Source organism: Macaca fascicularis, chromosome 14 (genome assembly GCF_037993035.2).
Source record: "Macaca fascicularis isolate 582-1 chromosome 14, T2T-MFA8v1.1".
Lineage (NCBI taxonomy): Eukaryota > Metazoa > Chordata > Mammalia > Primates > Cercopithecidae > Macaca > Macaca fascicularis.
Genome location: NC_088388.1, coordinates 51,290,790 through 51,315,477, shown reverse-complemented (window position 1 = coordinate 51,315,477; position 24,688 = coordinate 51,290,790). Strand labels below are relative to the sequence as shown.

At 39.1% G+C, this 24,688-nt stretch overlaps 1 protein-coding gene and 1 pseudogene across 2 annotated transcripts in view; one reads left to right on the top strand and one right to left on the bottom strand.

The window, feature by feature from the left end:
- Window positions 1-3,888: 3,888 nt before the first annotated feature.
- Window positions 3,889-4,328, top strand: LOC102141866 (cytochrome c pseudogene; annotated as a pseudogene).
- A 3,707-nt stretch (window positions 4,329-8,035) lies between these two features.
- COPB1 (COPI coat complex subunit beta 1) overlaps window positions 8,036-24,688 on the bottom strand; it is a 48,655-nt gene continuing 32,002 nt past the window's right edge. For both annotated transcript variants that reach the window (XM_005578555.4, XM_005578556.4), the window contains exons 17-22: window positions 16,390-16,534; window positions 15,030-15,149; window positions 11,644-11,789; window positions 10,672-10,761; window positions 9,048-9,203; window positions 8,036-8,410 (exon numbers count right to left, since the gene is read on the bottom strand). In XM_005578555.4, coding sequence (XP_005578612.1) covers window positions 8,351-8,410; window positions 9,048-9,203; window positions 10,672-10,761; window positions 11,644-11,789; window positions 15,030-15,149; window positions 16,390-16,534 — 717 coding nt within the window. In that variant the 3' untranslated portion in view covers window positions 8,036-8,350. The remainder of the gene's footprint in view (window positions 8,411-9,047; window positions 9,204-10,671; window positions 10,762-11,643; window positions 11,790-15,029; window positions 15,150-16,389; window positions 16,535-24,688) is intronic.

The following is a 24,688-nucleotide window of genomic DNA, read 5'->3' as shown; positions in this document are numbered from 1 at the left end:
AGACATCTGTCTGTTTTCACAAAGCTACTTAGTGAATTGAGAATAGATTTAGAAAAATTCATTCCAGACTCTTTCAGTCCACCATGCTGCATTCCATTTGTGTATTTTGTTAGTTTTACAACTGTGATGGTTAATACTGAGTGTCAACTTGATTGAAGGATGCAAAGTATTGATCCTGGGTGTGTCTGTGAGGGTGTTGCCAAAGGAGATTAACATTTTAGTCAGTGGATTGGGAAAGTCAGACCCACTCTTAATCTGGGTGGGCACCATCTAATCAGCTGCCAGTGTGGCTAGAATATAAAACAGTCAGAAGAACGTGAAAAGAATAGACTGAGGCCGGGTGCGGTGGCTCATGCCTGTAATCTCAGCACTTTGGGAGGTTGAGGCAGGTGGATCACCTGACGTCAGGAGTTCGAGACCAGCCTGGCCAACATGGTGAAACCCCATCTCTACTGGAAATACAAAAAATTAGCTTGGCGTGGTGATGGGCACCTGCAATCTCAGCTACTCGGGAGGCTGAGGCAAGAGAATCATTTGAACCTGGGAGGCAGAGGTTGCAGTGAGCTGAGATCATGCAATGGCACTCTAGCCTGGGCAACAAGTGCAAAACTCCATCTCAAAACAAACAAACAAACAAACAAAGGCCGGGCGCGGTGGCTTACACCTGTAATCCCAGCACTTTGGGAGGTCGGGGTGGGCGGATCACAAGGTCAGGAGATCGAGACCATCCTGGCTAACACAGTGAAACCTCGTCTCTACTAAAAATAAAAAAAAATTAGCCGGCCGTGGTGGTGGGCGCCTATAGTCCCAGTTACTGGAGAGGCTGAGGCAGAAGGATGGCATGAACCCAGGAGGCGGAGCTTGCAGTAAGCCGAGATTACGCCACTGCACTCCAGCCTGGGTGACAGAGAGAGACTCCATTTCAAAAACAAAAAAAACAAAAAGATAAGACAAGACTGGACTAGACTGGCCTAGCCTTCCAGCCTACATCTTTCTCCAGTGCTAGACTCTTCCTGCCCTCGAACATCAGACTCTTAAGTTCTTCCGTTTTGGGACTCAGACTGGCTTTCCTTGCTCCTCAGCCTGCAGACAGCCTATTGTGGGACCATGTGATCGTGTGAGTTAATACTTTATAAACTCCCCTTTATATACATATCCTATTAGATCCTATTAGTCTGTCCCTCTAGAGGACCCCAACTAATACAATTATTCCACATACAATTATTCCAAAATACATACAATGCAAATTTTTCTCAGAATCCTATAATTATATATAGAGCCCAGATAAAAGACACAAATCCCGCTTGCATTCTTTTGTCACTGCGTGACTGACTTCTCAGAGATTCTGCCATTGCTAGATGGAGAAAATAAAAGAGGAAGTGGTCAGATTGTTAGAAGTGACTTTTGATCACAGTGAGCAACCCCTAAACATCACACGGTTACTGTAACCTGGATGCACATATCTCTGGGCTCATTTTTAAAGAACCAGACATTTGTCATTCTGAAAGCAAACAAAGCCAGTATGTTCATCATAGATATCTATCACATGAGGAACATGGGTTACGACAATCACGTTTAGCTAACAATAGTTGATAGGCAAAAGTGCCGAGAGCTTACTTTAAAAAACTACACAACAGGCTGGGCACTGTGGCTCACACCTGTAATCCCAGCATTTTGGGAGGCCGAAGCGGGTGGATCACCTGAGGTCAGGAGTTCGAGACCAGCCTGACCAACATGGAGAACTCCCATCTCTATTAATAATGCAAAAGTTAGCTAGGTATGGTGGCAGGCGCCTGTTCTCCCACCTACTCAGGAGGCTGAGGCAGGAGAATCGCTTGAACCAGCAAGGCAGAGGTTGTGGTGAGCTGAGGTCGCACCATTGCACTCCAGCCTGGGCAACAAGAGCGAAACTCCGTCTAAAAAAAACCAAAAAACTACACAACAAATAGTTACAAAGGGGTCAATGATACCTGAATCAAATAATTCTCAAGACATGAAGATTCTTTTAAGTCAGTTACTGTGTAAAATGAAGACCTAAATTCTGAGGGAAGTATAAAGATAATGAGAACATGGTTCAGTCTTCTCTGTAAGGTAAGGAAGGTCAATGCAGGAAGAAATGGAATGAATACTTACTGATGAGCATCTACTGTGTGCCAAATATTCGTAATAAATACATTATATCATTTCATTTTCATATCACCTCTGTGAAATACACGTTAAAAGCACCTTACAAATGAGGAAACTGAGGTACAATTTATTAGGCTGTGGTGGCAATGTGTGACTAGTTATAAGGGCTTTAGTGTCAGATGCCCTGGCTTTATATCTGAGTTCATCTCTTACTATTAAGCCTTGAATAAGTGACTTAACCTCTTGTAAGACTGTAATCATCATCTTTAAATGACGATATTAACAGTATTTGCCTTAGAGTGTCATTGTGAACATTGTAAATGTCACGGAAAAAGCACTTATGGTTATACCTAGCACAAGTAAGCACTAAGTTAGCTATTTACCATTGCCTGAGACTACATAGCACATAACTAGCAGATGTGATTCCATACTTTCCTAATTCTAAACTGAACTTCTGCATCATACCTGGTTACTTCTGTAGGTTCCTGAGATCCTGGAGGTAGAGAATGGAGCTGGGGACAGGTAACATTGATGGTGTACTGAGAATCTGGGAGAGGAAAGTAAGGCAGGGGGCTGGTATCCCTAACCGTTTTGAGGACAGCATTCAGAACTGTTAAAAGACAAACTATAATTTTAACTCAATCTTGATTTAAGAGAAAGCCTATACATTATTAGCTGACTGGAACATTCATCAATGTGGAAGAAACAAGTCACAAATAAAACTACTTACTTTACTCAATACATAGGAGAAATATTTCACCTCTGATACTGAGTTTCTAAAGATAGTATATTTTGGTTCTCTTACCTTTCTGATATCCCTAAAATGACTTTTTGTCTCCCACTTTATTTCTCACTTAACAAGAAAAGTTTCTGACAGGTAGCAAAATATCACTATTAACTTGGCATTTTGTTGTTGTTGTTTTTCTGAGACAGGGTCTCACTCTGTTGCCCAGGCTGGAATGCAGTGGCATGATCACAGTTCACTACAGCCTTGACCTCCTGGGCCTTATCAGTCCTCCTACCTCAGCCTCCTGAGTAGCTGGGACTATAGGTGCATGCTACCATGCCCGGCTAATTTTTGTATTTTTTGTCGAGACAGGGTTTTGCCATGTTGCCCAGGCTGGTCTTAAACCCCTAGGCTCATGCCATCTGCCTGCCTCAGCCTCCCAAGTGTTGGGATTACAGGTGTAAGCCATCGTGCCTGGCCTGAAGTTGTTTTTAAAAGAAGAAAAAGCAAGTTTTCTATTAGTAAGTAAAGAGCTTGCTGTATCTGCCAACTATATTAACTTCCTTCTCTTTGTTCTCATTTATGAATTACCTTGCAAATAGAAAAATAGCCAGGTGCAGTAGCTCACGCTTGTAATCCCAAAACTTTGGGAGGCCAATGTGGATGGATTGCTTGAGCTCAGGAGCTTGAGACTAGCCTGGGCAACATGGCAAAACTCTCTCTACAAAAAATACAAAAATTAGCTGGGCATCATGGCATATGCCTGTGGTCCCAGCTACTCGGGAGGATGAGGTGAGAGAGGTGGAGGTTGCAGTGAGCCGATATTGCACCACTGCCAGACCCCGTCTCAAAAAAAAAAAAAAAAAAAAAAAGGCCAGGTGCTGTGTCTCACACCTGTAATCCCAGCACTTTGGGAGGCCGAGGTGGGCAGACCACGAGGTTGAGATTGAGACTATCCTGGCCAACACGGTGAAACCCCGTCTCTACTAAACATATATAAAAATGAGACAGTGGGGACGTCCTGCTTCGGAGCAGGAATCTTCGTTGCGCCAGCGACTAAAAAGAGAATTAAATATGGGTGATGTTGAGAAAGGCAAGAAGATTTTTATTATGAAGTGTTCCCAGTGCCACACTGTTGAAAAGGGAGGCAAGCACAAGACTCAGCCAAATCTCCATGGTCTCTTTGGGAGGAAGACAGGTCAGGCCCGTGGATACTCTTACACAGCCGCCAGTAAGAACAAAGGCATCACCTGGGGAGAGGATACACTGATGAAATATTTGGAGAATCCCAAGAAGTACATCCCTGGAACAAAAATGATCTTTGTCGGCATTAAGAAGGAAGAAAGGGCAGACTTGATAGCTTATCTCAAAAAAGCTACTAATGAGTAATAATTGGCCACTGCCTTATTACAAAACCAATGTCTCGTGACTTTTTTATGTGTACCATACTTTAATAGATCTCATACACCAGAATTCAGATCATGAATGACTGACAGAATATTTTGTTGGGCAGTCCTGATTTAAAACTACGACTGGCTTGTGGTTAAATGAATATGTTCAGTTTTTGAATTGTAATAGTAATTCCAATTCAGTAAATGCTATCACTGTTTACCCTTTCTAAAGATATGATTAGACTTCATTAGTAATGTTCAGCTTTTCACAAAGATGGTGAGTGCCATCTTAAAACTTACTGGAGATTGGTTTTATATTTAGATTTATATAGCTGGTTATGTGAATATATTTAAATACTGGGGAAATTCCTTCACTGTCTCAGAACCAAGCAAGATTCACTTGTGTTTTGTGTTCATTTGCCTCTTAAAGGCAAGGGTTGAAGATAAATAAGGCAGCAATGTCTAGAGTTTTGGCCTTAACGATGCCAATCTAATTATAATTCCCTGTATTTAAAATGGTTCCTTTTACTTATTGAAAGGCATTTTAGTATGGTTTATGTGTAATATTAAAGATTATTCAACACTTCTCACATCTTATAAATCTATAAGGTCATATGCTTTTAAAATAGTAGCAAGTTAAACTTCACTCTTGAATTCTTTACAGTCTAAGTCAAACTAAGTTATAATTTAGGATTGTCTTTAAACAGCCATTCAGAAACATAAAACTGTAGAACTGTGTATTTGTGATTGGGAATGGTGCTTTTGCCAACTTAAAAGGATTAAAGTAGCGGAGATACACACAAATTTTAAAATTATGTGTGATCACAAGACTAAAGATAATTAAAAAGAAAACCACAAAAAAAAATATATGTATGTGTGTGTGTGTGTGTGTCTATATATATATATATATAAATTAGCTGGACGTGGTGGCACACGCCTGTAGTCCCAGCTACTCGGGAGGCTAAGGCAGGACAATTGCTTGAACCAGGGAGGCTGCAGTGAGCCGAGATTGTGCCACTGCACTCCAGCCTGGTGACAGAGCCAGACTCAGTCTCAAAGGAAAACGAAAGTTAAAAAAAAAGAAAAATAATCTTGCTTTTTCTTAATTTTTTTTTTTTGGATGGGGGGATCTCTTTGTTGCCCAGGCTGGTCTTGAACTCCTGGGCGCAAGTGATCCTCCCACCTTGGCCTCCCAAAGTGTTGAGATTACAGGCATAAACCACCATGTCCAGGCTCCTTTAAAAAAAAATTGAAATTTGTTTTAAAAGACAGGGTGTCTCACCCTGTCACCCAGGATGGACTACAGTGCCACAATCATAGCTCACTGCAGCCTTGAACTTCTGGTCCCGAGAATTTCTCCTGATTTGGCCTCTCAGGCACATGCCACCATACCAGGTTAATTTGTAAATTTTTTTTGTAGAGACAGGGCCTCAACTATGTTGCCCAGGTTTGTTTTGAATTCCTGGCCTCAATCCACCCTCCGGCCTTGGCCTCCCAAAGTGTTGGGATTACAGGTGCCAGTCACCACACTTGGCCCTTTTTCTTCTTATAAAACAACTCAAAGTGCCAATCACTTCTAATTGTAAAATGAAAAATCACTGCATAGAGCTCCCTCTAGTGTTGTGACAGTGCAATGTAAGCCATTTACATTGTAAATGTAAGTTTTACAGGTTTATCCACATTCAATACATTAATATATTAAGCTTTCATTTGGTATTGAACAATGTTTATTCCCTTACCAGACATCATGGTCCTAATTATATGGTGTCTTATAATGTGAACAGCTACTACTCTTGAATGTATATCCTAAATAATAGGGCGTAAACAGCTTATCTCAACAATGTGCTGCTATCCAGTTCAGTTCACATTACATGCACAAAGCTAATGAAATGCTAATGAAGTAAACAGTTTAATGTATCTGACAACTGTGTTAACTTCTCTTTGTTCTCCTTATTTATAAATTTAAGAAAATAGCAATGTGAGGCAATCTGATTCCCACAAAAATGGCCTGAATATGTCAGGCAGGCAACTTTCTAACAGTATCAACAGAGATATATTCTAGGATGTACACAGGCATAATTCCTTCAGATTTGAAATGTGATACTGGTTGACTGGGATTACAACACTAATATCATGAACACACTAAGTCACTCTTCCTGTCCCATATATTGCCAATAGGTCATGGAAAAAGGATTCCCTGGTAAAGTAAGGTTAGGATATACTGGGTTAAACCAAACTAATCTGCTTTCCTCTCAGAATCTCTGGTATGCTAATGTGCATCATGAATCTCCAGTGCAGGACAGTTTGAAGCTTTTCCCCAACTTATTTGACTATGGAATTACTTTTTCACTCAGAATATCTAATGACATCTAAGGAAGCTAATGTTCAGTAAAACAGAGTTTGGGAAATTATGATCTAATCCAAACAAAGTTGCACCGGCTCCTTTGCTCTCATTGCAAATCTCTACCCTTGAATCGACATCCCTTCTCTGCATTTCCAGTATATCTTTCCCATTTGATAGGCCCTGGCTTTTTTCTAAGATCTCAGTGCTCTGGAACCTCAAATGCCCTGTAATCTTCTAGGCTTTTTTTCTTTCTCTTTTTTTTAAAAGCAAGTGGCTTCACAGTTTATGACATCATACAAGGTATCAATCTCTTTATACTCCAAACCAATCATTTCATTCTTATTGAAATAGGAGATGCTGCTTTCAGTTTTTCACAGGCGTTATCTAAGAACTCATAGGGAATGCAGCCTGAAGCCTAGCTGGTAGACAAATAATAGTCTTAGGTTTAGACTCAGCTAAAAAATCAGACTACCTCAATCACCTCCAATGAAGGTAAAGGCCAAAAGGAAAGCACAATCAGACTCCGGGAAACTTAGCTTGCAAATGCACTTGGAATTATACTGCAGTGTGATGGTACCCAGCCCTAGTGTGAAGTGAGGAAAAGGAGAGGAATGAGTAAGGCACAGAGGCAAAGAGAAAAAGGCAGCTTTTTGAATCCTCTCTAGTTGAATCCTCCCAGTACCAGCTTCAGTAATTGGTTAGAACCAGTTTAATTCCTAACAAACACACCCCAAACTAAGTGTGAATGATTAAAAAATCTATTTTGGATTATCTCTACTCTTCATTGTGATTCAGGATAACTAAGAACAGTATGTCAGCTGGGTGTGGTGGCTCACGCCTGTAATCCCAGCACTTTGGGAGGCTGAGGCTGGTGGATCACCTGAGGTCGGGAGTTCAAGACCAGCCTGACCAACATGCAGAAATCCCATCTCTACTAAAAAAATACAAAAATTAGCCAGGCATGGTGGCACATGCCTGTAATCCCAGCTACTCGAGAGGCTGAGGCAGGAGAATCGCTTGAACCCGGGAGGCGGAGGTTGCGGTGAGCTGAGATCACACCGTTGCACTCCAGCCTGGGCAAAAAGAGCGAAACTCTGTCTCAAAAAAAAAAAAAAAAAAAAAAAGAACAGTATGTCTGTTTCAGTCAGGGTACATAATACTTCTTTAAACTGTAGGGCGATCTGTTTTCTCAAGTTATTTTGATACCTTCTCCCTGGAGCTAAATTCGAGAGAAAATCCCTTCAAAACATGATAATGCATTTTTAGGGAGAGCAATGTTTGAATATTAAATAAGTAAAAAACAACTAAGTGAATCAAGGCCTACCTTATTTTATATCATTGAATTTGTAAATTCTCTTAATAAAGCTGCATATATTCACAACTCAGTAATTTAAATTTGTAATAGAAATTTATAACCCAACTAAAAGAAATCCATTGTCACATAACTAAAATTATGTAATCATTTATTTATAAAATAACAAAAATGTATGAATAGATCTGTTTATTGTACTGTGAAAAGGTCTTGGTACATGAGAGAAACATATACTTTGAGGATAGCATTCAGAACTGTTAAGACAAAAGACAAACTATAATTTTAAACTCAATCTTGATTTAAGGGAAAGGCTATAAATTATTGGCTGAAATGCATTCAGCATGAACTCAGATTCTATATAACATATAAGCATGAAAGAGTACAAAAGATGTTGGAGTCCAGTAAGCCCATAACTAAATTAACTGTAAAGCTTCAAGGACTTTTTATTTTTATATACTAGTTTTCTTCTGTGACAAGTTGATTTTATCTCCAAGACTTAAGGCCATTCCCTGTAAAGAAAAATGAAGATATTTATAATTATTTAAACTATGTACAATCAGTAGGTTATTCCATATTATTAAGCCCCGATTCAATGACACCATTATCAACAATAAAACCAAGGACATACCAAACAGACTCACCAAAACTTTGCTGGGTTAATTACCTTTTAGTGCTAGATTTTCAAGCAGTCACTAGATTTTTTTTTTTTTTTTTGAGACGAAGTCTTACTCTGTCACTCAGGCTGGAGTGCAATGGCACGATCTCGGCTCACTGCAACCTCCACCTCCTGGGTTCAAGCGATTCTCCTGCCTAAGCCTCCCGAGTAGCTGGGATTACAGTTGTGCGCTACCATGCCCGGCTAATTAGTCACTAGATTTACACCTTGGCTTTCAAAAAATTCTAGAGAACCCATTTCACAAACACCCCATAGGAATCAATCTGGTTTTAGGCAAATATCCCAGAATGAGGGGCCCAAAAGGTGAGAAATTTTAATGAGAAAAGTTATACTTCTATTCAGATAATATTATTGTTATATGTGTATATGCATGTAATGCTAAAAAGATATTACATATAGAAATAATAAAGTCATAAATTCCTCCCCCCTTGTCAGTCCAGAGATGCTCTCAAAAAAAAAGGAATTGTTACCTGACTCTTTGCACGAATTCTTATATGGCCGGTAACAGCAGCATCTGGTCCCTGGTGAATTGGCTTCTCAATGCTGACATTTGCAAGTGCATCTTCACCAAATATGGAACGAGCATAAAGGTTGGCTGCCATAAAGCCACAATAACCAGAAAGGGCCTGGAAAAAAAATTGTGATAAATTCATTACTAGATACCTACATAGAGGCAAAACAGCATAGACGAATTTTTTTTTTTTTTTTCTTGAGACAGAGTCTCACTCTGTTGCCCAGGCTGGAGCTAGAGTGGAGTGGCGTGATCTCAGCTCATTGCAACCTCCCGCTCCTAGGTTCAAGCGATTCTCCTGCCTCACCCTCCCGAGTAGCTGAGATTACAGGTGTGCATCACCACACCTGGCTAATGTTTGTATTTTTAGTAGAAACTGGGTTTCACCTTGGCCATGCTGGTCTTGAACTCCCGACCTCAAGTGATCTGCCCACCTAGGCCTCCCAAAATGCTGGAATTACAGATGTGAGCCACCACACCTGGCCCCACAGGTTATTTATCACTTAAAACAGTACTTAAGTGGTGGTGGTTACACAATCTTATGAGTTTGTCAAAACTCAACTATACAGGTAAAAAGTGTGAATTTTACTGTGTATTATACCTCAGTAAATCTGACGTTAAATAGTTCTTATTCTGATTTGTATTTATATATTCTGTTTACTTAACGTGCTTGACTGCCTCCCATATCAGACCTTAAGTGCCATGAAGGAAGAGACTACTTTTGTTGGACTCAGTATATGCTAAATAAAGTAATATATAAATTAAAACCTACCTGTTTGGTAGCAGACATTATTTTATTTATAAAATGAATATTATAACATTATAGAAATTTTACATAAAGAAAAAAAGTTCCTTAGCGCTCCAGCTTCATTTTTTTTTCTAGTTTTTTTCATACACACACAAACATAGCAAAAAGTATTAGAGCACATATATTTTAACCAACAATCAGAGCCCACGGAAGAGCTCATGGACATTTTCTAATCCAGTATTACAAATAAACGATTTTATTTAATTTATCTTTTTGAGAGAGTTTCACTCTGTCGCCCACGTTGGAATGCAGTGGTGCGATCGTGGCTAACTGCAACCTCCACCCCGTGGGGTTCAGGTGATTCTCCTGCCTCAATCTCCCAAGTAGCTGGGATTACAGGCACACAGCATCCCGCCTGGGTAATTTTTGTATTTTTAGTAGAGACGGGGTTTCACCATATTGGCCGGGCTGGTCTCAAACTCGTGACCTCAGGTGATCTGCCCGCCTCAGCCTCCCAAAGTGCTAGGATCACAGGAATGAGCCACCATGCGCAGCATAAACTATTTTAGAATGTGCCTCTAGCTGAATGGGGGAGAAGACTGAAAAGAAAACAAAAAAAATTAATCTGACTATTCGGTTGGGTCACTGCACTAGGATGGCATATTCCAATAGAAAGAGGTAAGCGGACTCAAACATTCCATGGGATAACCTCTTTTAGACATCCCAGAATGGCACTGCATGTTGAATAACAAAAATGTGCTAGAGGAAATATAGGAAGGCCAGGAACCTACTCTACCATTCCATCAGATTTCAGAATTTCCTAGTCAAATTTTACCTTTTCTGGAGTCAGGCATTTCATATTGGTTGACTTTAATATGTGCTGTAAGTAGTCATTTAAATCAATCATATTGGTGTTAACTGTCACCTGTAGAGAGGAAAAAAAGTCAAGGAGATCATAAATCTTACTCTGAGAAAGCTGTGAATCACTGGTATGTCTTATTAAAAACTTGTTCCAACTGTTTAGGTTGGAAAGAGTAGACACCAAGAAACTAAATAACATCTATAAAATCCAACAAGCTGTAGGTTGGTATCAGTACTTCCCAATAAAGGTACCCTCACAGAGATTCAGTATGAAACACACAGAATATTTCTTTTTTTTTGAGACAGGGTCTCACTCTGTCACCCAGGCTGGAGTGCAGTAGCATGATTTCAGCTCACTGCAGCCTCAACCTCCCATGTTCAAGTGATCCTCCCACCTCAGTCTCCAAAGTAGCTGGGACTACAGGCATGCACCACCACACTGGGCTAATTTTTGTTCTTTTTTGTAGAGATGGAGTTTCACCATTTTGCTCAGGCTGGTCTAGAACTCCTGAGCGTGAGCAATCTCCCTGCCTTGACCTCCCAAAGTGATGGGATTACAGGCATGATATGTGCCCAGCCTCATATAGAATATTTCTAATAAAAGTCAAGGCTCCTCAACAGACCATGAACTTTATAAAGCCTTTTTTGGGCACTAGATTAAATGGTAAACTCTTGGTCATACATAGAAGGGATGGAATATTATCTATAATGTCTAAACCTATCAGATTACCTATAGAACTGCTACTCTAATCAATTTATAACAGCAAATTACCAAACTACTTACATGATTTTTAGTTAAGGCTAATTTGCAAGAACAGATACTGAAAGACTATTTGCTTTTCATGTTAAACACTTTTTAGCGAGATTAATTTTATTAGCAGACTCCTCAACAGCAGGCAAAAGGAAGAAAGATAAAGGAGTATAAGAAAATCTCCCAAGGACTAACTTTGTTCTCCCATTCAAATTCGGCCCACATCTGACGGAATTCTGCATCAGTGCAAGTTGCAGGCTGGATATAGTCCATGATGTCAATGTGAATATCACTGAGAACCACACAATTTCTGTCACTTGCTGCTCCAGAGACATCATAAACTGCAATTACACATACAAAAAGATTCGCAATCACTGGGGCAAACTTGAATTTTAAAAATCTTAATATCCAAATATCCAAATAACTACACTATTAACAATAAGATTGTTTATATAATACTTATTATGTACAGTGCTCTATTCTGCATGCTTTCCAAATATTACTTGTTTAATACTCCCATCAATTCTATTGACAGTATTATTATTTTCCATCTTACATAAGAGGAAATGAAAGCACAGAGTAGTTAAGTAAGTTGTTCCAGACCACACAACTGATAAGTGGTGGGGATAGGATTCAAACTCTGGCACACTTTGTTTTTTGTGGTTAAACAAATAATTCAATTCAGTGAGTACTTACATAGCAGTTGCAGCATACTAGGCACTGCCGTGGATATACAAGTAGATGATGTTCCCATAGGAGGTGCTTAACTAATACTTTTGAATAAATATTGCTGACCCACACTACTTAATGATACAAGATTACTCATCCCTCAGTATTAACGGGGAATTGCTTCAAGGACTCCCTATGGATACCAAAATCTATAGATGTTCAAGTCCCTGATATTAAATGGCATAGTATTTGCATAACCTATACACATCTTCTCATATATTTTAAATCATCTCTAGCTTACTTATAGTACCTAATACAACATAAATGCTATGTAAATAGTTATACTGTATTGTTTAGGATATAATGACAAGGAAAAAAGTCTATATATGTTCAGTATAGACACAATCATCCATTTTTATTTCTTAAATATTTTTAGTTCGTGGCTGGTTGAAGACATGGATGTGGAACCCATGGATAGGATACAGAAGGCTGACTATATTTGCTTCTATGACCATCTCTTCCAAAGTAGAGTTATAATCTGATTGGAGCCTACATTCCTCTTTCTAGGCTCTTTTCTTGACATTCTTACACTCTTTCAGAGAAAACTGAGGCTACCAAGAATAAGCTCCTTTAATTTCAGCCCCACATCTAAAAACAACTCTCTCTCTTGGAATCCACTCTCATATCCTTCCCTCTCATACGTATCAGAGAAGTACTGCCTCTTTTCTTCAAGATTAATACTTCCTGCCATCTGTGATTCCTGCTTTGGTCCAGGACCCCACTCCAATCATTATCTCTTTCATTCTTATGTCTTTACTTTCCCATTCTCTACCAACTTTCTTCCCTTATAGTCTATAACTATACTTGAGGTTCTCTGTTATCTTCAAAAAATAAATCCTCACTCATTCTTGCCTTCTTTTCTTGGTACTGCCCTTTCTTTTTTCTATCAAAGCCAAGTTCCTACACTCAGAATATTCTACACTACCTGTATTTCTTCATGTCGTATTTAGTCTTCAACCTACCACCAATGACCAAGACGTCCCACAAGAAATGTTTTAAAATCACTAATAGCCAAAACCAAAGGACCTCTCTTTCAGACTCTAAAGTTATTTTACCTTGTGGAGCTTCAGGTTTCTCCTTACTTTTCTAACCACACTTCAGATACCTTTGTAGGCGATTCTCCTTTGACCAAGCTTTCAGTGTTGCTGTTTGCTTGGATTCTGTTTTCGTATCTCCCCTCTTTTTAGTCTTTATGCTCTCTCCAGGTGATTTCTTCTATTCCTATGGCTTTTAAACAAATACTTATCTCTAGTTTATTTTTACTTATTTATTTTTGAGACGGAGTCTTACTCTGTTGTCTAGGCTGGAGTGCAGTGGTGCGATATTGGCTCACTGAACCTGTCTCATGGGTTCAAGCTATTCTCCTGCCTCAGCCTCCCGAGTTAGCTGGGACTACAGGCGTGCACCACTATGCCCAATTAATTTTATATTTTTAGTAGAGACGGGGTTTCGCCATGTTGGCCAGGCTGGTCTTGGAACTCCTGATCTCAGGTAATCCGCCTGCCTCCATCTCCCAAAATGCTGGGATCACAGGTGTGAGCCACCACACCCAGCCTATCTCTAGTTTAGACCTCTTGTTCGTGTCCCAGACTCACATCAAACTGTCCCTGAATATCTTTAGACACTTTAAATACCGAACCTGCTCAAGATTTAACCTATTATGTCTCTCTAAAGTTTGTTCATCTCTCCTGAATTTCCTGTTTTGGTGATGACATAAACAACCCAATAAACCCAATCTGGAAATCTGAGGGTTACTCTAGCCACTTCCTCTTCAATCATTAACCTTATCTTTAACGTTATATTCGTCCTTCTCTCCATTCCACTACTGTGTTGGCTCAAGTCCTCTGTCATCTCTCACTTGGGCTTCTATAATAGTCTACTAATTAATCTTCCTGCCTCTTCCAGTCAATCTTCTATAGTACTGTCGCAAAAAGATATAAGGCTATAAGTCATTCATTTGTAATTCCTCAATGTTTCCTCTCTCCACAGATAAAATCTGAAATCCTTAGCATGACAAGTAAAATATGGCTCCCACTAACCTTCCGAACTTCATTTTTTTTCCCGCCCATCATCCTCCAACCCATTCTGAACTCCAAGTATATCAAATCATTTTGCATTTGTTCTAACTGCATCCTTGTCTATCTGTAGTCTTCTACTGAGTACTTGCTCCTCCATGAAGCCTTTTCTAACCTTTTCTCCCAATCACCCACCACTCTGAGAACTGACCAAATCCCTTTATGGATTCCTACCTTACTTAGTACAGGTATACTTATTTTTTTCACAGCACTTACCATTACATATTGCACATATTTATTTTATGTATCTGTTTTCCCTTACTCGACCATAATCTCTCATTTGTTCCTCACCATGGTAGCCCTATCCTTATGACAGAAATTGCAATAAAATAAGCTTATTGACTGAATGACTCTATATAAGCTAATCCCTAGGTCTGAGATGCCCTTGTGTGTCTAGCAACAAATGACTCAGGTAAAATATTATCCTTTGATAACATACCATCTCCCTTTATAAAGCCTTCCACACTGTTAGCATTTTTTTTCCTTAACCTCAAAGCATACAGTATATAAACCATCCTGTATCGCATTGGACTACAATTATATATTGCCTTAGCTAGCTCCTCCTTTTGCCTAACAGTTTCTTGAGGACAGTGACCCTATCTGGTTCATTTCTGTACATCCAGAACATAGTACAATGCCTGGTACCATAGAAAGTGTCTCATAAATTATGAATAAATGGATTTAGATCCTCTCCTCCTACAATGTCCCCAGCTACTCACTATAGAAATTCTTCAGTAAAAATATTCAACCATTACATGCCATAAAACAGCATCTTACCTATATTACCAAAAATTATTCCATTTTCTGTTGATGCTACTTTGACGTTAGCTTTAATATTTGCGAAATCATGAGGAGCAAGAGTCAAAGGAGATGGCTTTTCCACAAGTTTCAGATCCCCTGAAAGAGTTGGGATATGGTTAAAAAAAAAACACATATATACACACACACACGCACACACACATTAACCATAAAACCTTAAATGTATGTAGCTTAATAGTTTCTAGGAAAATAAGGACAAATATGAGAAGAGTATGAATCAAATATAATGAGGACAAAATAAAGAAACCACTTAACCATCCTTATTATTCACCATCAATACACATATTTTCTTTTAAAAGGTAATAGGCATCTCGGAGTAATTCCATATTTAATTTGTGGGAAGGGAGGATACTTTGAGCCTACCATTTATTTATTTATTTTGAGATAGGGTCATGCTTTGTTACCTAGGCTGGAATGCAACTGCATGATCATAGCTCACTACAGCCCTGATCTTCCAGGCTCAAGCAATCCTCCTACCTCAGCCTCCTGAGGAGTTGGGACTACAGGAGTGGCCCACCACACCTGGCTAATTTTCTTGATTTTTTTGTAGAGATTGGGGTCATTTTATTTCAATGAATGAATGCAAACTTCTCAAAAAGCTTAAGTCTTAAACTATACATTTCATTATGAAGAAAGATAAAACAATCTGCAAAAAGACTTGTAAATGCTTAAGAAACATGTTTTTTTATACAGCCATCAAGCTATGCTGAGGACAACAGGGCAAAAGTATGTTTTCCCCTTGATATCTTGAAGTTCCTTAACTCTTGCATAAGCCATATGAAATCTGATGGGGGTACTGCACTGTTCCCATATACAATTTTGTATTTTCCAACTTCAAAACCAGATGTGGAGGTAAGCAGTCTAACTCATGTGTCTTTATTAAGAAAAAAAATACATCTCATATTGCTAAATGTGATATGATTTATTACTTTGGTCACATGTGGTATTTAACAGTTATGCATTCAGAAAATAACTTAGTTCTGTAATGAAGCAATTAGAAATAAACTAAGTGAGCTACCTGGTCAATCTGTGACTTAAACAGCTTATACGATATCTAGAAATACTGACATTTGCTATATTAAGCTTATTAAATGAATCCATCTGAATGTGCCAAGAGCATAAAAAAGTCAGTATGACAAGAGGTTCAGAAAACTGGAGTTTAAGGGAACTAAATGATAAATGAAAAACTAAGCTTTGATTCAAAATGTCAGAAAAGGTTCAAGAGAGAATTTTTATTCCGAAACCTGTGCACCTCCCTTAATCTGTCATAAAGATCTACTATGTGACAATCTCTTTCCTGAATGGTAAATTTTCTCACCTAGTGTAGCTAATTCTAATGTGCAATTCTGCAAAGTATCACTGGTTTGGTTCACAACGAGTACATCCAGGACAATATCATATTGGTTGACGTGAACGTAAGCTTCTGCATATACAGGATCTGAGAAACCTGTCAACTGGGTGACCTATCAAAATAAAAACAAAGACATAATAAAATGACAGATGCAATTTCACCAAACATATCCTAGCCAAATGACTAAGTCTGGTAGGTTATTAACAGAGTTGCTTAGAAGTCATTTTGAGATAGGTAAAATAAAATTGTTTTGTAATGCAGAAATGGAAATTGAAAACAGAATATTAGAAATAACAGGTCCTAGAGTTTAAGATGATATCCAGACATCTATTTGTTTTTAAGCTCAATAAGTCAGTATAAGGTATTATATATGTTGACTTTTGAGCTTATAAGTTCAATAGCAGAAAAATGTTAAATATATTTAGCAAATACATTAAACATTATCCCAATTTAACCAACTAAATAAATTTGGATACACTTTCATTTAAATCCCTCAGTAAGTATCTAAACTCACTACTTGATCTATGAAACTCAGGATACAAATAAAATCCAAATCATGTGGTAGTCTTTGCTCCACAAACTGAGGAACTAAACAGATTATATAGTAAGAAATGATTGTAATGCCACAAAGATAAAATTACAAATGCCCTCCCACTCCAAATTTAAACACACCCAAAGTATAGCACTTTAAAAACGTAATACTGTCACCAAAAGCATAGGCAATAAAAGAAAAAATAGATTAAACATCAAAATTAAACACTTTTGTGCATCAAATATTATCAACAGAATGAAAAGGCAACCTACAGAATATAAGAAAATATTTGCCAATCATGTATCTGATTAGGCGGTTAGTTTCCAGAATATAAGAACTCCTAAAATTCAAACAAAAAAACCAAACAACCCAATTTAAAAACAGGCACAGGACCTGAACAAACATTTCTCCAAAGACGATATATGAATGGCCAATAAGCACATGAAAAGACACTCAACATCACTAATCATTAGGAAAATGCAAATCAAAACTACAGTGAGATACCACTTCACATACCCATTAAGATGGCTATCATCAAAAAAACAAAATAAGTATTGGCAAGGATATGGAGAAATTGGAACTCTTGTGCACTGCTGGTAAGAATGTAAAATAGTGGGGGCGCCCAATGGCTGAATAGGAACAGCTCCAGCTTCCAGTTCCCAGCATGAGCGACACAGAAGACGGGTGATTTCTGCATTTTCAACTGAGGTACCAGGTTCATCTCACTGGGGCGTGTCAGACAGTCAATGCTACTCCGCGGGTGCAGCCCGAACAGCGAGAGATGAAACAGGGCGAGGCATCGCCTCACCGGGGAAGTGCAAGGGGAAGGGAATACCTTTTCCTAGCCAAAGGAAATTGAGACACACAACACCTGGAAAATCGGGTAACTCCCACCCTAATACTGCGCTTTACCAAGGGTCTTAGCAAACGGCACACCAGGATATTATACCCCACACCTAGCCCATAGGGTCCCACGCCCACAGAGCCTCCCTCATTGCTAGCACAGCAGTCTGAGATCTAACCGCAAGGCAGCAGCGAGGCTGGGGGAGGGACACCCGCCATTGCTGAGGCTTAAGTAGGTGAACAAAGCCACTGGGAAGCTCGAATTGAGTGGAGCCCACACCACAGCTTAAGGAGGCCTGCCTGCTTCTGTAGACTCCACCTCTGGGGACAGGGCATAGCTAAACAAAAAGCAGCAGAAACCTCTGCAGATGTAAATGTCCCTGTCTGACAGCTTTGAAGAGAGCAGTGGTTCTCCCAGTATGGAGGCTGAGATCTGAGAACGAACAGACTGCCTGCTCAAGTGGGTCCTGACCCCTGAGAAGCCTAACTGGGAGATACCCCCACTAGGTGCAGACCGACACCTCACACCTCTCACGGCTGGGTACACCCCTGAGATGAAGTTTCCAGAGCAAGAATCAGACAGCAACACTCACTGTTCAGCAATATTCTATCTTCTGCAGCCTCCGCTGCTGATACCCCGGGCAAACAGGGTCCAGAGTGGACCTCAAGCAAACTCCAACAGACCTAAAGCTGAGGGTCCTGACTGTCAGAAGGAAAACTAACAAACAGAAAGGACACCCACACCAAAACCCCATCAGTACGTCACCATCATCAAAGACCAAAGGCAGAGAAAAACCACAAAGATGGGGAAAAAGCAGTGCAGAAAAGCTAGAAATTCAAAAAATCAGAGCGCATCTCCCCCTCCAAAGGAACGCAGCTCATCGCCAAAAACGGAACAAAGCTGGATGGAGAATGACTTTGACGAATTGCGAGAAGAAGGCTTCAGTTGATCTTCTCAGAGCTAAAGGAGGAACTATGTAACCAGTGCGAAGAAACCAAAAACCTTGAAAAAGGAATGGATGAATGGATAACTAGAATAATCAATGCAGAGAAGATCTTAAAAGAACTGATAGAGATGAAAACCATGACACAAGAACTACGTGACAAATGCACAAGCTTCAGTAACCGACTCGATCAACTGGAAGAAAGAGTATCAGTGACTGAAGATCAAATGAATGAAATGAAGCAAGAAGAGAAGTGTAGAGAAAAAAGGGTGAAAAGAAATGAACAAAGCCTCCAAGAAATATGGGATTATGTGAAAAGACCAAATCTATGTCTGATTGGTGTGCCTGGAAGGGATGGAGAAAATGGAACCAAGCTGGACAACATTCTGCCGGATATCATCCAGGAGAACTATCCCAACCTAGTAAGGCAGGCCAACATTCAAATTCAGAGAACGCCACAAAGATACTCCTCGAGAAGAGCAACTCCAAGACACATAATTGCCAGATTCACCAAAGCTGAAATGAAGGAAAAAATGTTAAGGGCAGCCAGAGAGAAAGGTCAGATTACCCACAAAGGGAAGCCCATCAGACTAACAGCAGATCTCTCGGCAAAGACTCTGCAAGCCAGAAGAGAGTGGGGGCCAATATTTAACCTTCTTAAAGAAAAGAATTTTCAACCCAGAATTGCATATCCAGCCAAACTAAGTTTCATAAGTGAAGGAGAAATAAAATCCTTTAGAGACAAGCAAATGCTTAGAGATTTTGTCACCACCAGGCCTGCCCTACAAGAGATCACGAAGGAAGCACTAAACATGGAAAGGAACAACCATTGCCAGCCATTGAAAAAAACATGCCAAAATGTAAAGTCCATCGATGCTAGGAAGAAACTGCATCAACTAATAAGCAAAATAACCAGCTAATATCACAATGACAGGATCAAGTTCACACATAACAATATTAACCTTAAATGTAAATGAACTAAATGGTCCAATTAAAAGACACAGACTGGCAAATTGGATAAAGAGTCAAGACCCATCAGTTTGCTGTATTCAGGAGACCCATCTCACATGCGGAGACACACATAGGCTCAAAATAAAGGGATGGAGGAAGATCTACCAAGCAAATGGAAACAAAAAAAAAGGCAGGGGTTGCAATCCTAGTCTCTGATAAAACAGACTTTAAACCATCAAAGATCAAAAGAGACAAAGAAGGCGATTACATAATGATAAAGGGATCAATTCATCAGGAAGAGCTAACTATCCTAAATATATATGCACCCAATACAGGAGCACCCAGATTCATAAAGCAAGTCCTTAGAGACTTACAAAGAGACTTAAACTCCCATACAATAATAATGGGAAACTTTAACAACCCACTGTCAACATTAGACAGATCAGCGAGACAGAAAGTTAACAAGGATGTCCAGGAATTGAACTCAACTCTGCACCAAGCAGACCTAATAGCCATCTACAGAACTCTCCACCCCAAATCAACAGAATATACATTCTTCTCAGCACCACATTGCACCTATTCCAAAACCGACCACATAGTAGGAAGTGACGCACTCCTCAGCAAATGTAAAAGAACAGAAATTATAACAAACTGTCTCTTAGACCACAGTGCAATCAAACTAGAACTCAGGACTAAGAAACTCAATCAAAACTTCTCAATTACATGGAAAATGAACAACCTGCTCTTGAATGACTACTGAGTACATAACGAAATGAAGGCAGAAATAAAGATGTTCTTTGAAACCAATGAGAACAAAGATACAACATACCAGAATCTCTGGGACACATTTAAAGCAGTGTGTAGAGGGAAATTTAAAGCACTAAATGCCCACAAAAGCAAGCAGGAAAGATCTAAAATTGACATCCTAACATCACAATTAAAAGAACTAGATAAGCAAGAGCAAACACATTCGAAAGCTAGCAGAAGGCTAGAAATAACTAAGATCGGAGCAGAACTGAAGGACAAAGAGACACAAAAAACCCTCCAAAAAAATCAACGAATCCAGGAACTGTTTTTGTGGAAAAGATCAACAAAATTGATAGACCACTAGCAAGACTAATAAAGAAGAAAAGAGAGAAGAATCAAATAGATGCAATAAAAAATGATAAAGGGGATATCACCACCGACCCCATAGAAATACAAACTACCATCAGAGAATACTATTAAAACCTCTACGCAAATAAACTAGAAAACCTAGAAGAAATGGATAATTTCCTGGATACTTACACTCTCCCAAGACTAAACCAGGAAGAAGCTGAATCCCTGAATAGACCAATAGCAGGCTCTGAAATAGAGGAAATAATTAATAGTAGCCTGCCAACCAAAAAAATTCCAGGACCAGATGGATTCACAGCCGAATTCTACCAGAGGTACAAGAAGGAACTGGTACCATTCCTTCTGAAACTATTCCAATCAATAGAAAAAGAGGGAATCCTCCCTAACTCATTTTATGAGGCCAACATCATCCTGATACCAAAGCCTGGAGGAGACACAACAAAAAAAGAGAATTTTAGATCAATATCCCTGATGAACATCGATGCAAAAGTCCTCAATAAAATACTGGCAAACTGAATCCAGCAGCACATCAAAAAGCTTATCCACCATGATCAAGTGGGCTTCATCCCTGGGATGCAAGGCTGGTTCAACATACACAAATCAATAAACGTAATCCAGCATATAAACAGAACCAAAGACAAAAACCACGATTATCTCAATAGATGCAGAAAAGGCTTTTGACAAAATTCAACAGCCCTTCATGCTAAAAACTCTCAATAAATTCGGTACTGATGGAACGTATCTCAAAATAATAAAAGCTGCTTATGACAAACCCACAGCCAATATCATACTGAATGGGCAAAAACTGGAAGCATTCCCTTTGAAAAGTGGCACAAGACAGGGATGCCCTCTCTCACCACTCCTATTCAACACAGTGTTGGAAGTTCTGGCTAGGGCAATCAGGTAAGAGAAAGAAAGAAAGGGTATTCAGTTAGGAAAAGAAGAAGTCAAATTGTCCCTGTTTGCAGATGATATGATTGTATATTTAGAAAACCCCATCGTCTCAGCCCAAAATCTCCTTAAGCTGATAAGCAACTTCAGCAAAGTCTCAGGATACAAAATTAATGTGCAAAAATCACAAGCATTCTTATACACCGGTAACAGACAAACAGAGAGCCAAATCATGAATGAACTCCCGTTCACAGTAGCTTCAAAGAGAATAAAACACCTAGGAATCCAACTTACAAGGGATGTGAAGGACCTCTTCAAGGAGAACTACAAACCACTGCTCAGTGAAATAAAAGAGGACACAAACAAATGGAAGAACATTCCATGCTCATGGATAGGAAGAATCAATATCGTGAAAATGGCCATACTGCTCAAGGTAATTTATAGATTCAATGCCATCCCCATTAAGCTATCAATGACTTTCTTCACAGAATTGGAAAAAACTGCTTTAAAGTTCATATGGAACCAAAAAAGACCCCGCATTGCCAAGACATTCCTAAGCCAAAAGAACAGAGCTGGAGGCATCACGCTACCCGACTTCAAACTATACTACAAGGCTACAGTAACCAAAACAGCATGGTACTGGTACCAAAACAGAGATATAGACCAATGGAACAGAACAGAGCCCTCAGAAATAATACCACACATCTACAGTCAGCTGATCTTTGACAAACCTGACAAAAACAAGAAATGGGGAAAGGATTCCCTATTAAATAAATGGTGCTGGGAAAATTGGCTAGCCATAAGTAGAAAGCTGAAACTGGATCCTTTCCTTACTCCTTGTACGAAAATTAATTCAAGATGGATTAGAGACTTAAATGTTAGACCTAAAACCATTAAAATCCTAGAAGAAAACCTAGGTAATACCATTCAGGACATAGGCATGGGCGAGGACTTCATGTCTAAAACACCAAAAGCAACGGCAACAAAAGCCAAAATTGACAAATGGGATCTAATTAAACTAAAGAGTTTCTGCACAGAAAAAGAAACTACCATCAGAGTGAACAGGCAACCTACAGAACGGGAGGAAATTTTTGCAATCTACTCATCTGACAAAGGGCTAATATCCAGAACCTACAAAGAACTCAAACAAATTTACAAGAAAAAATCAAACAACCCCATCAAAAAGTGGACAAAGGATATGAACAGACACTTCTCAAGACATTCATACAGCCAACAGACACATGAAAAAATGCTCATCATCACTCACCATCAGAGAAATGCAAATCAAAACCACAATGAGATACCATCTCACACCAGTTAGAATGGCAATCATCAAAAAATCAGGAAACAACAGGTGCTGGAGAGGATGTGGAGAAATAGGAACACTTTTACACTGTTGGTGGGACTGTAAACTAGTTCAACCATTGTGGAAGACAGTGTGGTGATTCCTCGAGGATCTAGAACTAGAAATACCATTGACCCAGCCATCCTATTACTGGGTATATACTAAAAGGATTATAAATCATGCTGCTATAAAGACACATGCACACGTATGTTTATTGTGGCACTATTCACAATAGCAAAGACTTGGAATCAACCCAAATATCCATCAGTGACAGACTGGATTAAGAAAATGTGGCACATATACACCATGGAATACTATGCGGCCATAAAATCCGTGTCCTTTGCAGGGACATGGATGCAGCAGGAAACCATCATTCTCAGCAAACTATTGCCAGAACAGAAAACCAAACATCGCATGTTGTCACTCATAGGTGGGAACTGAACAATGAGATCACTGGACACAGGAAGGGGAACATCACACACCGGGGTCTATTGTGGGGAGGCAGGAGGGGGGAGGGATAGCATTAGGAGATATACCTAACGTAAATGACGAGTTACTGGGTGCAGCACACCAACATGGCACATGTATACATATGTAACAAACCTGCACGTTGTGCACATGTACCGTAGAACTTAAAGTATTAAAAAAAAATTTTTTTTTAAAGAATTAAAAAAAGAAAAAAAGAATGTAAAATAGTGTAATTACCATGAAAAACATCATGGAGGTTCCTCAAAAAATTAAAAGTACAATTACCATATGATCCAGCAATTCTGCTTCTAGATGTATACCCAAAAGAACTAAAAGCAGGGACTTGAACAGATATTTGTACATCTGTGTTAACAGCGGCATACTTCACAGTAACCAAAAGGCAATCCACGTATCCAGGGATGGATATATGGATAAACAAAATGTGGCATATACTTACAAGGTAATATTATTCAGCCTTAATAAGGAAGGCATTTCTGTTACATGCTATAAAATGAATGAATCTTGAAGATATTATACTGAGTGAAATAAGCCAGCCACAAAAGGAAAAATACTGTATTGTTCCACTTCTATGAGGTACTTAAAATTGTCAAGATCACAGAGACAGAAAGTAGAATGGTGACTGGGGGTAAGTAGGGGTTGAGGGGAAATAGGAATGAGGAGTTATCATTTAATGGACATAGTTCCAGCTTTGCAACATGAAAACAGTTCTGGAGATAGCTGCATAACAATGTGAATTTAATTAATGCCACAGAACTGTACACTTACAAATGGGTTAAAATGGCAAATCTTTTGCAACTTTAACTACAATTCAAAAAAACTAAAAAAATTTTATAAATGTAGTATTATTGATATCGATTCCCAATTTTAAGGGAAATTGTTTTAGTAGTTCCAATTCTGCTATTGACCTTATCTTAAACAAAAGCAATGTAAGACTGTTCAGTCTAACAGATGAGGGATTAAACGAGATCACTGATTCTTCAATTTATGTATTTAAGGGAGAAGAATCATTTTCCTAATAAAATTCTATATGGAACTCAAAATATTAAGAATATAATAATAGAATTGCTCTGTTTAAAGTAGCAGAGAATAAGAGAAGGTGAGATCAAGGTGTGGAAAGAGACCAGGGCTGTTGCCTGTTCAGCTTCCCTTTAAAAA